At 37.3% G+C, this 14,188-nt stretch overlaps 1 protein-coding gene across 1 annotated transcript; it reads left to right on the plus strand.

Annotated features, from left to right (window-relative positions):
* Positions 1-1,925: 1,925 nt before the first annotated feature.
* On the plus strand, positions 1,926-9,023 carry LOC140149911 (uncharacterized). The gene is made up of 2 exons (XM_072171924.1): positions 1,926-2,106; positions 8,232-9,023. The coding sequence occupies exon 2, from the start codon at positions 8,239-8,241 to the stop codon at positions 8,887-8,889; it is 651 nt and encodes a 216-aa protein (XP_072028025.1). The 5' UTR covers positions 1,926-2,106; positions 8,232-8,238; the 3' UTR covers positions 8,890-9,023.
* Positions 9,024-14,188: the final 5,165 nt, after the last annotated feature.

Here is a 14,188-nt window from a genome sequence, read left to right on the forward strand (position 1 = left end):
GGTGGGGGGGGGGGGTGGAAAATATTGGGGGATCAAAAAAAATTTGGGTCCTAAAAAGGGGGATCAACAAAAATTCAGTCCTTAATAGGGGATCAAAAAAATTTCAGGGTAAAATTCCGCGGGTAAAATGTACGAGAAGGCATGTAGGCCTACATTCCAAAATTTTTGTAATCTCAAGCTACAAATCAACAAAATGTGCGCACTTTACAATTTGGGTGTAACACTATGACTCCAATGAGTAATAACTCCAAACGGTAATTTTAAACTAATGATTTAGGCCCTAATTACCATAGGAGTAGATCAATATTTTGATAGCGGGATGGTCCATACAATCATCCCCCCAATGTTGACGCCTGTATATGGGTTTCTAACCAAAATTAACGCCATATTTGGTCATTTTAAAATAAAAAGTGCCATTTTTTTTTGCTTCCCGCAAATTAATTCCATTTCGTACTATATTTCACCAGTTTAGCTTCAATATGGCAAATTGTTTTGCGCGCTTCGCGCAAATTTGTACCATAAACTTATTTTGTCTGCAAAAGGTGATTCCCTGGACTTCAATAAATTTTCTCCAACCCCAATGTCAAAAAGAAATCTATGCCGCTGTTAATATATTTTTGGTTTCTTTTTTAGGACATGAAGGGGGATCAAAAAATTTAGATCATAAAAGGGGATCAAAAAAATCCACCCTTTTTAGGGGATCAAAAATTTTTGACGTCCGAGGTTCCAACTTTTCCAACCCCCCCCCCCCCACCAAAGTAGGGTAGGTGCAGGTAATATGGGACAGCAGGTAATATGGGACACCTGTTTTCATTTTAACAAAAAGTAGCTTAGAGAAGGTAAACTCTTTAAGTTGATTTGTTAAGTGTTTAGAGACATCAATTGTGCTTCTACAAATGCAGTTTTGGAGTCTGTGTATCAAACTCTTGAAATCAATGCCAAAAAGAGTGAAATTGCCCAAAAAATTATGTCGTTTTTTTGGCCTGATATAAAATCAATGACGTCACATTTTATGATTGTGTATCCAAAAACTCTGGTACTGAGGGGGCATTTGTCATTTTTTATGATCTTTAGGTGATGGGTTAACCTTATCAGCAGGTAAAATTCCACTGACAAGTGGCACTTTCCTTTTATAAATGATTATTTTCTCTGATTTTCAACTGAATGGGTGCAGGTAATATGGGACACATAGGAAATTGTGTGCATTGTCAATGCGAAAAGCAAAACTATTTAGAAAATTGAATTTTCTTGTAGAAATTTGCATTTAACATTCAAAATCATGTAACAAAAATGTTTTTAGAACAAAAGAGTGATTTTCTGAACTTTTTCATTTTCACCATAGAGATAACACAGTGTCCCATATTACCTGCATATGCAGGTAATATGGGACACTTGACGATGACGTCATTTTGACGTCATAGCGTCCAGACAAACATAAAAACAAGGTAACATTGCCTGTTTTATTAATCTTAAAGGACAGGTTGTTCATCATAACAATCTCTTGTGGGCATATCTTCTTTAGTTTTTATGCAAATAAGCTAAACGTCCTTAATGGTCCCATATTACCTGCAGGTACCCTATTTATGAACACTCCCTTATTTTACAGCATTAGGCCCTACATACTTATATTGGAGTCCAATATAAATATGTAATTATGTATTGCTGTAAAATAAGTTCTTTTGATGTAATAATATCATAAATATATGTGTCAAATTTACCACTACCCCTTATGTGTCCCAATAATATCCTTAAGTGTCCCACTTACCCCCATCTTACCCTACCACCTTAAAATAACTCCAACCGATAGCTGCTTTTTGAGAATTCCACCAACACAAAACAGAAGTGGTAATCTTTCTCTACATCCCATTCATAATTCCTTTTGATGACGTCACGCGACGTACAGATACACGTGTAGGCGTGTGTAGGCATCAGACCTGTGCCACACATGGGTGGGTTGGGGACCAAGAATATACGTCTTGATGTAAACAAACCGTTTCTGAGTCACGTCGAGCCGGGCGAGCGGCGAGGTAAAACCTTTTCCTGAAAATTGCGAAACGAAAGCCATGACATGTTCGATTTCCTGGTGATTTAAATTGATTGTTTACGGTAAGACACGTCATGGGTTTGAACCCTTATTCTGTACCATCATTCCAATGATTCATCACGTTCATGTCAGTCAGCGTTGCCCATCCAATGCATCATCATGATCATCATCATGGACACGATGGATGATGGTCCAGTCATGCACGATGATTGTCAGTAAGCTTACTGTATAATTTCAGTCTACATGTACCAGCACTATTATTCGCTCAGCATATAAATAGTCCTATACATGTGCTAGTCCGACGTGTAGGACCTTTTTTTCTTATTTCCCAGACAATATTCACCTCAGACTATGAGTATGACCACTATCTCATATCAATGGCGCAAGAAAGACGAATCGCGAAAGTCCAGTGACCGCGCCGCCCGAAAGCGCGGCGTGGTCACTGGACTTTCGCGGTCAATCTTTCTTGAGCAATCAGAGCCTGAGCAGTGATAGTTGGTAACTGAGAAAAAAACCAGGTCCTATTCGTCGGACTAACATGTGCACACAATGACAATGTCGACGTGTCCTTTATCATGTTCAGAGGCTCCGGAAGATTTTGAATATTCGGGGGTCCAAAATTTTTGGCCTCCTTCGAGGCGCGAAACGCTGAAGGGGGTGGGTGCGGCATGAGCGTGGAAGCTTTTTGAAATGCATACATTTTTACATGAATTGTACCTTACGTTTACATTTTGAATTATACCCTAAAATTATGAATTTTACCTTAAAATTATGAATCTGACCCTAAAATTATGAATTTTACCCTAAAATTTATTTATAATTTTACCTTAAAATTGTGAATTTTACCCTAAAATTATGAAACTGCACCTCGGAAGATGTATGGTAAGAACTCAGTCCTCAAATGATAGTCATAACGACCAAAAAATAAGTGACTGACTATCATTGAGGACTGAGTTCCGCAGTCTAGGCTGAGCCTGCTGAGGGCAGGGAAGTATACCCAGTATGGTCACGTCATACGTATACTTCGTACATTGTATGTACAAATCTTGAACTGCGCACCATCTATTTTGAGGTCATTGAGGGAAATTGGATGATTTTGTTTTGGGTTGAGATATTTTTCCGACAATTTCACACAATGAACTTGACATAGATGGGGCAAAGTTATTATTGTCATTTATTAGGCTAATGAAAGTTAATTCCAAGTTTCCCATCACCTCTCCTGCATCACCTTTTCAATTTGACCAAAACTTTCATTATTTTCATAAAAAAAGTCAATTACCGGTGTATCTGAAAATTGAGATGGAAATAATCAAAATTGAAACTCTCAAAATGTCTGACATCCCCTGCCAGGCCCGTCACGCAGGATTTCATTTGGGGGTGCTGATTTTGAAAAAGTGGACCTTTTTTCGGGGGCAATTTTGTGAAAAGTGGACTTTCTTCCCAAAATTTGGACCTTTTTTGTCCAAAAAAGCGTAAAAAACCTGATTTTTTTAGCCATAAATGACAGTTTTGACAATAATGAGATTTTCCAAAATAATGAATGAAATCATGACCTCAAATTTCACTGAAAAAAATATGACGGGAAACTAATCATTTCATTTCATTTGCCTTGCCGTTGTATCTGATATTTTATCAAAATGGCATGTTAGGCCAATGGAACTCGATTATTAGTTTCCTATTGAATGTTTGAAAAAAAGGATGAGGTCGCGATTTCATTATTCATTATTCGGTCTCTTTTCATTATCCATTATGTCAACAAAATCAATGAATTTATGAACAGCTTTCTCCAAATTTAGGTACCCCACCAGTACCAAAGTATATTGTTGATGAAAGACCATTTCAAATCAGGTATTAATGCTTAGATCATCATTACAGACATTTTGCAACAGATTGAGAAACAACAATTTGAATTTGTTTTTATGAAAAGAAATTTGCAATTTTTGTAATCACTAGAAGCATGATGAGGTAATCCGTAAATTTCCATTATTTACCCCATCCTCTACCCCTACATGTACAACTAAGAAAAACTGCTGATTATGATCAGCAGGGGATGTCAGACATTTTGAGAGTTTCAATTTTGATTATTTTCATCTCAATTTTCAGATAATTGACTTTTTTATAAAAATAATGAAAGTTTTGGTCAAATTGAAAAGGTGATGCGGGCGGTCAATAGGAAACTAACAATCAAGTTCCATTAGCCTTATGGTATGCCATATAAAATGCTGTTAAATATAAACAGTTTTAATTATTTTTATTAACCTACCCTACAAAAAAATCAACCAGGTGAACATGGCATTAGCGCTGATAACATGAGCTACCAATCACAGAAACGCAACAGCAACGCGTGGGTATGTGTGTTGCAATAACGCTTAGCATCTATATAGACCACTTGGCATCTGGCGTCATTGCCCGGCAGTATATGGCGCGCGATTATGGCAATTTCAATTGTTCTTTGCCCTGCAGTGTGCGTACACATCGTAGTCTGCTAAGGGCACGTGCATTTTAAATCGCCCGCCACATTTCATATAGTACAGGAAAGCCATTGAACAGTGTAGCGGCTCGTTCGAGCATATATCGATAGACGAGTCCCTCGCCTTTGTTGATAAACAGTGATGTCAAGTGGTCTATACACGCATACATTGTACATGCACAGAAGTCATTGTAGCATGTATCACCGTGTTCCAGGAGTCATTGTGAGTTGTTAATAACCGCGCAATAAGTGCGCGGGCACGGTCGGGCAATCAATTTCTTTTGATTGGATAGCAGGCTTTGTGTATATTCATGAGGTTATGAATCAGCCCTCGAATTAACCCACGGCACCGACGGCATATTGCCGTGGGTGCCCACCCCCATTGCCGCAATGCTCTCAAAATATGTCCTTTACCGACGGCAGTCACTTGCCGTGCCCCTAAATGAAGTTGCTGTGGGTGCCCTAGCCGGCCAGCTTTGCCCCTTCATTATAAAATTATTAACAAGTACTGGTTAAAACCCAAAAAAATTGTGGAAAATTAAATCGAAAATCTTGAACACAATCGCTATTTTGAGCATCGTAACCACAGAATTGATCGTAACCCAGCTATCAATCACAGTATACACAATAGTTTGTTGTCAATTAATATTCATTACCCCTACGTAAGCTTACATATTCAGCCAATCACATCGGCTTTTATACATTATCTGGTTGGTAGAAATCTGATTTCATTTTCTCGATTGGTCAGAGAAATACCTTCAGCCTACTATCGACCAATCAGAAACACTGTTAGTAACTATTAAAGCTTCCTCGTGTCGTGAACAAAATCCGAGTGCTGGGCAAATCAATTATTGATCTCTCGATTAGCAAACATTGACTTCCCATTGCAAACCGATGGCGATCCCTCTTTCGGTATCGTCTTATCTTGTACATGTGAGCCCATCTCTAGATATGTTTCGGACGAAATAGTTTGTATCCCGGCGAATTTGATCAATATTATTACCAAAGTTACAGCTGTTTCATCACTGTTTCGAGTCAGTTTTGCATCTCAGAACTAGGGATCGCAAAATTTAAGTAAATTAAACTGTTGATTTTTGATTGCTTTGTATTATTTAAGCAGGTTTTTTGAGCAAGCAGGATAGTTTTAGTGTAAAGTTAAGAGTTGAATTTTACTTTGGTGTCAAATTCAGCTGACAGCAATGAGCTGCAATGCATCTATTCGCTTTTGAAAAATTGCCTTGGTGCCCTTCTCAAATTTTCAACAGTTGCCTTGATGCCCTTTTGAAATATTACAAATTGCTGTGCTGCCTTGCCTTTTCAGTGAAAATCCAAGGCAATTATCAACTTGCCCTAAAAAAGTTGCCGTGCCCTTTCAGATCCTTAATTCGAGGGCTGAATGAATGCTTGTTATATGGATTCCCTGATATGAACACTCTATACTTGATGTAAGGTCATGAAAGTATATAATAGGCATCAAACTTGAATTTTTTACAGGATGGAGTGCCCATCTGTTTCGTTAGGCCGACTCCTTTGTGAAATGTTGCTGTGGGGATCGCCACACATGCATACCTCCTCCAGAGCAAGTCTGTTATAGAGTTGGGCGACTAAGTCACCAATAGTTGCGACTATTCAGCATCGAAGTGGTTACGTAATTCTCTTGGTTACCGGATCACGCTACTTTGGTATGCCTTCGAGTGCCATATACTTTATGTGGTGATCATTTCGATCGTGGTTCATTACTCTAGCGCGTGATCCTGTTGACATAGTAACATTACGTAACTTCGATACTGAATTACTAGTGGTAGTTGCATCTAAGACTATTGAAAACCAAAAATCGACTAATGCAACTATATTTTTATGTTAAAAAAACACATAAAAGAGCCAGATCCACACCAATACCAACCAAATACTAACATGTGACACGATCTGGTCCATGGGGGCCTAAGGCTGCAAATTTGAAATTGAGATATAGGCAAAAATATGGAATAAAAAACAACAAAATACATAACAAAATACACATCACAAAGCTTCAGAGCTTGTGAGGCGGACCCGTTGCAAATTAGGCGGATCTTTTGTTTTTTGTGACATTAAAAATCCATCTTTCGCATGGCCGCTGTGTGTGTGTGTGTGGGAACGGGGTTCAGCTATGCACGCGCTGCATGCATAAACAATAGTACTGCTGACTGAGTATACCAATCGTAGCAGGGTGTAAAATATACAACAAAGTCAATGTTTAATCCCAAATACGTTATGGGGTAAATATAAGCATTTGAATAGTTTAACAATAATTTGAATCTGAAAAATAAATGAACATGAAAGTTCATGAGTGATTTTACAACATATTTGACTGTTGGATAAATATGGGTGCTGCAGCTTTGGAGCTAAGGCAATATGGCGCATTACTTTGAAGTTGGTAATGGGTAAATTACACTGTGTGCTAGACCTTTGTTGTTTTCACTATATGATAGCCTATTGTTTGTATAAGGTAATAATTACAGTAACTCAATTTTCAAAAATGCTTCCTTTGGCCCCATGGAGCAGATCGTGTCACATATAAAAAAAATAATTGTCTTACCATAGTAACACTAACCAACAAGTCCACAAACCATCATTGATTAAAGGTGGGTAAGCTGATTGACAGCCCCATCTCCCACTTTACTCCATCAAAATGCAGATTTTGGTATCAGGTGAAAGCTCATATTTTTTTTTTTTTATTAAAGGCCCACATAAAAATAACAGATGTGGAAATAAGAGTATAAACTGACCAGCAGGGTCTTAGCTAGAAATTGAGACTTGCCCATCATTTGAATAAAATTGCCTGTCCTAATTTGACCTTTAAAAACATTTACCAGACATTTATAGCCCATTGGGGGTTCACAGAGTTCAAATATGTACTGATATGGCCTTGTTCTACAAATTGGGTCTACTAAAAAGGGCAATTATAGCTTCTCAAAACATACAATTTATAATATAGCATATGTCAAAGGCATTAATTTTGCCCGTCCCAGGAGCAAACTGGCCGTCTAAAATGACGGCCAGACGGGTGGCTAGCTAAGACCCTGCTGACCAGTAGATACCAGTTGTAGTCCTAATTCAGGCATATTGGATGGCCTAGGGGAAAGTTATCCCATATTTGCAAGACTATCCATGCCTTCAAGGTGAAATGAACTTAACCTACTCATGTTGCCATCTAACCGTGGCCTGGCTTGCTGTCTGATCTTACCCAGGGAAAGATGACATTCCAATATTCCCCTTTAACAATAACATATTATTGAAATTAGGCGTTCCAAATCGGTATATTTCCGGAGAAATCATAAAAAAACTGTCAAATTTAGTCTTGACTGTGATACCACATTTGAGACTAATTCAACCGTTTTTCGATGATATCTTCAGAAATACACTGATTTGGAACTCCTAATTTCAATATGTTAATGAGAAAAATAGGATCTGTCATTTGATATTAATTTATTACAGAAATAAAACCACTACCGTACCAATCCAAAAGTGAAGTCTGAACTTGTATTATTATTTACCAGTGCCTCGACCAAACTTGCCATGTTATAGATATTATGTAGCCAGAGGTTTCCGGTGGTATAAAAATCTCAAATCTTTTGGAGAATTGTGGGGGGATGAGGCTAATAATAGATCACAAAATGCCCCTTTAATGTGAGTAAATGCTAACATTTTTTTTGTTTTACAATGCTTCATCTTTTTCAGGATATACATGTACCATATCATTGTCATGGAGTTGAATGCTGCCCTCAATGAACTTGGCATGCTAAGTGCAGTCACAGAAAGCCGCAAGGATTTCTTGGATGAAAAACAGAAGCAACACAAGGACTGTTTTCAAGTTGTACAGCTTAATTCCCAGTATGTGACGTGCATGGGACCAGTACTTAGAAGTCGCAGACCAAAACGCAATGGACAAATCAATGACTCTGATACAGAGGGCGCTTCAGTAAGTGGTAGACCTGGGAAACATAGCTCCTCTGATATTGAAGAAGCCCCAGTAAGCTTACGTGCAACAAAACCAGAACCAGATATGCATGTTGGAGAAAGTCGCGTAGCACGACACAGACGGACTCGTGCAAAATACGCCAAACCGTATCAAATACCTGGAAGAGCGCGCGCATGTAGACAACGACGGATAACAGATCCAACCGATGATATGCAACAGAACTCTGCAGATAAAGCAGTATTTGAATTAGCAGCCGCTGCTACATTCCATATACCGGTGCTTTCTAGGTCGAAATCTTTAGATGAATTAGAAACTAAGGGACAATCTACTTGCCATAGTAGCCATGATGATGAAATAGAATCAAAAGATAATGTGGAGGTAGTTGCTGAACACATGAAAGATCTAAAAGTGAAATAACACATTTAATGGTGATTATCGTCATGGAAATCAGGGTAATATTTAGGCCATGTAAATTTTAATGTTGTCAATCATCCAGGTAGATTAGAATAATTGAATGATTAATTCTGGTTTTCTGCACAACCATATTCATAAAGACCAAAAAGTAACTTGGCCATTATAAATGAGCAGATAGCTTAAAGGTGGGTAACCTGATTGACAATCTCATCCCCCCACTTTACCTCACCAAAATGCTGATTTGGGTATCAGATGAAAGTGCATATTTTTCTCATAAACATATTGAAATTTGGCATTCCAAATCGGTACATTTCCGAAGAAATCATCAAAAAACTGTCGAATTAGTCTCAAATATGGTATACCATATTTGAGACTAATTCGGCAGTTTTTGATGATTTCTCCGGAAATACACTGAGTTGGAACTTCTAATTTCAATATGTTTATGAGAAAAATAGGGTCTTTCACTTGAAATCAATATATTACATGATCATGATGATTATCATTAGTAAAAACACTGTAGACTACCAATATCACGCTGTGTAAATGTCGGTAATTCCATTAGGAACTAGTCACATTTACCAAAAAAATTTACATGTTCTTTTTGCATGAGTGCTTGAAAGGGATGACATTTTATGTTATACGTAAGTTTTAAAGAATTTGATTTTCCAAATGTATCAGGTCGCCTTCCTTTAATTCTGAACTTGGTATTGGTATTGACAATATTTTAACAATCGCCCAATTTGTCCAATATTAACATCAACACAGTGTTTCTAAAGAAACCAAAACAGAAAGATGCATACAGAGATCAGTGGTTATTAAACACAAACATCATGGCATGTAAATTCTTCCATTTTCTTTGTGCTGAATTCAAAGCAAAACAATTTACTACAAAAATCATGCCCCTTCAAACTTTCACTGAGATCTTGATACTCCACCAGTTGTAACACTGTGACCTTTTAAAAATAATCCTCCCATTGTAACAAATGAGGTGTCTGTGTTTTCATACCAAATACGATTAATAGTTATTGCTGTATTTATAATGACCGAATTACTTTTTGCAAGGTCTTTAGAAGGATGGCTAGTTGGCTACCAGGATCAAATTCGGCACATGCATGCTAAAGGAAAAGGCTCATGCCTGTATTATACAGGCCGGAGCAGGGGTAGCGCTAGGTTGCTTTTTGGGGTCTTGGACCCACCAAAATAGAGTTCAGACCACCTGTTTTTAAATTTTCGGCAAGTTCAGGAGTCCCTGCAGACCCCCAGTTTTTCAATCTAGCGCTATTGCAGACATACTATTCATGCTGCATTTGTGCAACTCGGACTCACCAAACTCTACTCCAGACCCCCTACTTTTTAATTTTCTGCTAGTTCGGGGGTCCCTGCGGACACTGGAGTGTTTAGTTCTAGCGCTAACCCTGGGCGGGAGTGCCCATCTCTCTTTTGAAGTTGCTTGGGCCAAACTCCTCAGTGGATAATGTTGTTATGGGGAGGGGGGTCCTGCACATGAAGTATGTCAACCTTCCCAGCATAGCCGGTACACATACACCTGGTTGAAAAGAGACCAATATTATAGAGGTAAAAGTGCCTTGTCCAAGTACACGATGGCACCACCAGGGCTCGAACCCGCAACCCTCCGACTATGAGGCAGAGGCTGTACCGCTAGCTAGGCCACCGTGCCAAAGAAGTAGCAATGCTGAGAATTACATACTAGTATGTTAGCATTTATGTTAGTATAATAAATGATAGTATGATTTGAAATTACTTAATTGGTCTATGTAAACATGAGTAAGATTTAATCTTTTCAGAGGGTTGAGCTTGGGATACTAGCGAGTACATGACATACAGGTAAAGTGCAGATGGCACTCGCTAGAGTTCTGAAAGTTCTGCTGAAAGCTCAGCCCTCTGAAAAGTACTAGCCTACTCTATAGGAAAAGATTAAATCCTATATGATGGTATGATGCTATAAATGCTCCCCACAAAAGCCACTCAGGGCACGTTGCCAAATTTCCCTCTGCTACATGTACGTCACTGAATGAAACATGTTCAATAGCACATAGTGCTGAAGATAAAAGGCTGTATATATTGTGCCATATTATTGTTAATTTATTAATGCTGTTTTAAACTTAGATGGTGTGCAATAGATTCCAGGGAGGTAAATACCAGGTACTGTATGTGACATAATAGGCACGCCTGGCCACTGTACTTACGCCTGTTGAAATGCCCCCCTTTCATTGTACTTTTAGCATGAAAAAGGGTTTGAATCACAGCAAAATCATCCACCTACAATTATTATAGCTATTATAGCTGTGACCTTTGTTCTAGGGGGTATTTAATATTGATCTTGAACTACAAAATTGTTTTGGATGAAAAATATCCTGTTTGATTTTCAAAATATGGTAATTATTAAGCCCCACCCCAGATGAATTACTTATCAGGGATATACTGAACCAGGATATCCTAAATTCATCCAAATTGATGTTATAATCAAATTAACCTACATGTAGACACATAATTGTTGATTGTTAGTGTAGCCTATAGACAAAATATTTCATATGGGAAATCTCTAAAAATCCCTTTCATTGACCGGGCGTGCGGCTAATTATATTAGGTCACATATATGGTATTATAAAAACTGGATGGGCAGTATTCAGAGAAGATATCTGACCCTTCCCAGAAGCCTGTGCAATATGATACATCACCTGCTTAAATACCCATTCAGTGATCCCAGCGCAAGTGTAAAAAAATTATAATTGTTTATAAATTGCTTAAAAGTGAAGGATAAGTCATTCAAATTGTCATTTGGTATTTTTGAAATGACAAATTTGGCAAAAAACAAAGAAAGCAGCAGTACTGACGAAGTTGAAGCCACATTCAAATACATGTACAGGGTGTATCAAAATGATTGGTACCGGGCTATGTGACATTTTCAAAAATATACCAAAAATGTAAAATTGCTAATTAATATAGTTTTTTTACAATAAATAGAAAGGATAATATGTTAACTTATCGATCTAATAATATGAAGATGATAGGTTGATGCATCTGGGAGCTATTGTCATTTAAGCGAAGATCGCGTAATCATGGTTTTACTTACACAACACAAAATGAATAGGTTCACTGCTTGAACAATTTATTGCATTCATGCTCTTCAATATCTTAGTCTACATAACATAAAATTGCTTTACACATGCTTTTAGAAAGACAGTTCCTGAAGTCCCTGCCTTACGACTCTGACAGTGTGAGGTGAAGCTCTATCTTGAATGAACTTAACACCTGGGATGGATCCATTATGTAACTGCCCATATCAAATTTTGAAACATTGCAAATTATAGCATGTCTGCATGGGATACTCCTTGCTCTTGGAAACTGTCTTCTAAATCTTCTCTTTACTCCTCCATAGCTTCGTGTCAACCAGTGATTCTTTACTATGAAAGCATGCTGAAGTGTGGAATACTGTGGAGCCATTCCAATACCTTTTACCAGGTCTAACCTGACCTACACTGTCTACAGTCTATAGCCATTCTGCCACACCATCCACTTTAATAACCTCAATACTACAATTTAAATTACCGCCCTGGAAGCCGTTGATACACAAACTTCTTTTACCCCACCTAAATTATTCAAGTCAATAATATTACTCTCAACCAATGATTAGAACATTTGTATAATGTTATGAATGAAGAAATAGGTAAGGGAAAAAGCATTTCCATGAATTTCAACATATCATTCACACAAGGTATCTGTAGCAAAATAGAGCTTTGAAAATGGTGCGCTACTGATCCAGCGTTGCGATGAAAAGTGTAAAAACACCTACTTTCCTTTAGAATCACGTAACTTCTGACAAGAATGTGCTATCTTTATGATCTAAAATTCTTAGAGAAGATAAAACTATTATAATTACAAATATTTAAACAATTAACCCCAAACTGGTACACAAAATAGTAAAATAATTCGGCAAAAAATGAAAAGTCGTCGGTACCAATCATTTTGATACACCCTGTAGCTAATTTAGATACTGTCAGTATCTAAATTACAGATTCATGTAAAATGTCTTATTTTGTCTTTTATACCTGGCTTTTGGCATAACCACTCGCAGGCTATGTTAGCACATCTATGATAATGACAAAGGTACCAAAATCTGAATTTTGATGATTTTTACGATCGTCCGGATGAGCAAATCACTGAATGGGCCTTCTAAGTTATCAAATGATATGACACTCCTATTACTTTGTACATGTTCCATTTGTTTTCTAGTTGAGAATAGAGTGGATAACCATTTGTTGATCATCATAATTAATAAACATAATTTGCAAGCTCTTAGGATGTGCTATGTTCATTACGATACATTTCATCAATAGCTGTCAATAATGGCCTGACCTGTTTTGCACATCAGTACAGAACATTGAAATGGAAGCAATGCATTAAAGGTATCTTCTCTTGGCATTTTCCATCCCAATAAATTATTCTGATTACCTCCCTGAGAAAGTCAATTTGTAATATTATTATATGTACTGTGTTTAAAGACATATCATGGACAAGTATATGCATACATGTTTTGTACATTTCTGTAAGTGCAAGGGGCAATTTCTGTCATTGAACTTTTTTATACGTGTGACAATGTGCCAGCATTTATTGGCCATTCTGTTGGGAAAAGATTGAACCTCATAGATACTACTGAGCAGTACAGTGTTCCTTCTAAAAGCCAAATGGTGCCGGGCCTAGCAAGTTGAGAAATTGGCACAGAAGAATTTTAAAACAAGTATAGAAAATAATAGAATTATTAGATTTTTGTGACTCATCTGACCAATTTTGGTGCACAATTACCCAATTGGCCCAAGCATAGAATCCTTAGATGGAGCACTGTTATTGCACAGTATTGAGAAAGAACAAAGCTAGTGCAAGTGGAAAATTACAATTTCTGATGGTAAAGTTCTTTCAGAGACACCCTGTATTTTTTAAACTAATGGAATCTTTACATGTATGTTAAGGGATCTGGAATGAGCGTTTTGAGCGTTTCGACAGTATTTTTTGTGGGACATGAGAGCACATCAGACATATCGAATTGCATTCTGAATACGAAGAATGTCTTTCAGATATCAAATAAATTTCATTTTTTGAAATTCACGATGTACGGTAATACAAATTTTATGACAAATTATTAAAATTTGATATTTTTCACATTTTGATATAACAATCCTCGAAGTAAATTTTATAAATCTAATGACATATTCTTAAAGTGTATGTAGCTGGGAGGAAAAGCCGATGATCAATTGAAAATTTTGACCTTTCATATTGAAGATAT

Source organism: Amphiura filiformis, chromosome 4 (genome assembly GCF_039555335.1).
Source record: "Amphiura filiformis chromosome 4, Afil_fr2py, whole genome shotgun sequence".
NCBI lineage: Eukaryota > Metazoa > Echinodermata > Ophiuroidea > Amphilepidida > Amphiuridae > Amphiura > Amphiura filiformis.

Coding starts and splice junctions, on each gene's coding strand:
- LOC140149911 (XM_072171924.1), top strand. CDS start 8,239: ATGTACCATATCATTGTCATGGAGTTGAATGCTGCCCTCAATGAACTT.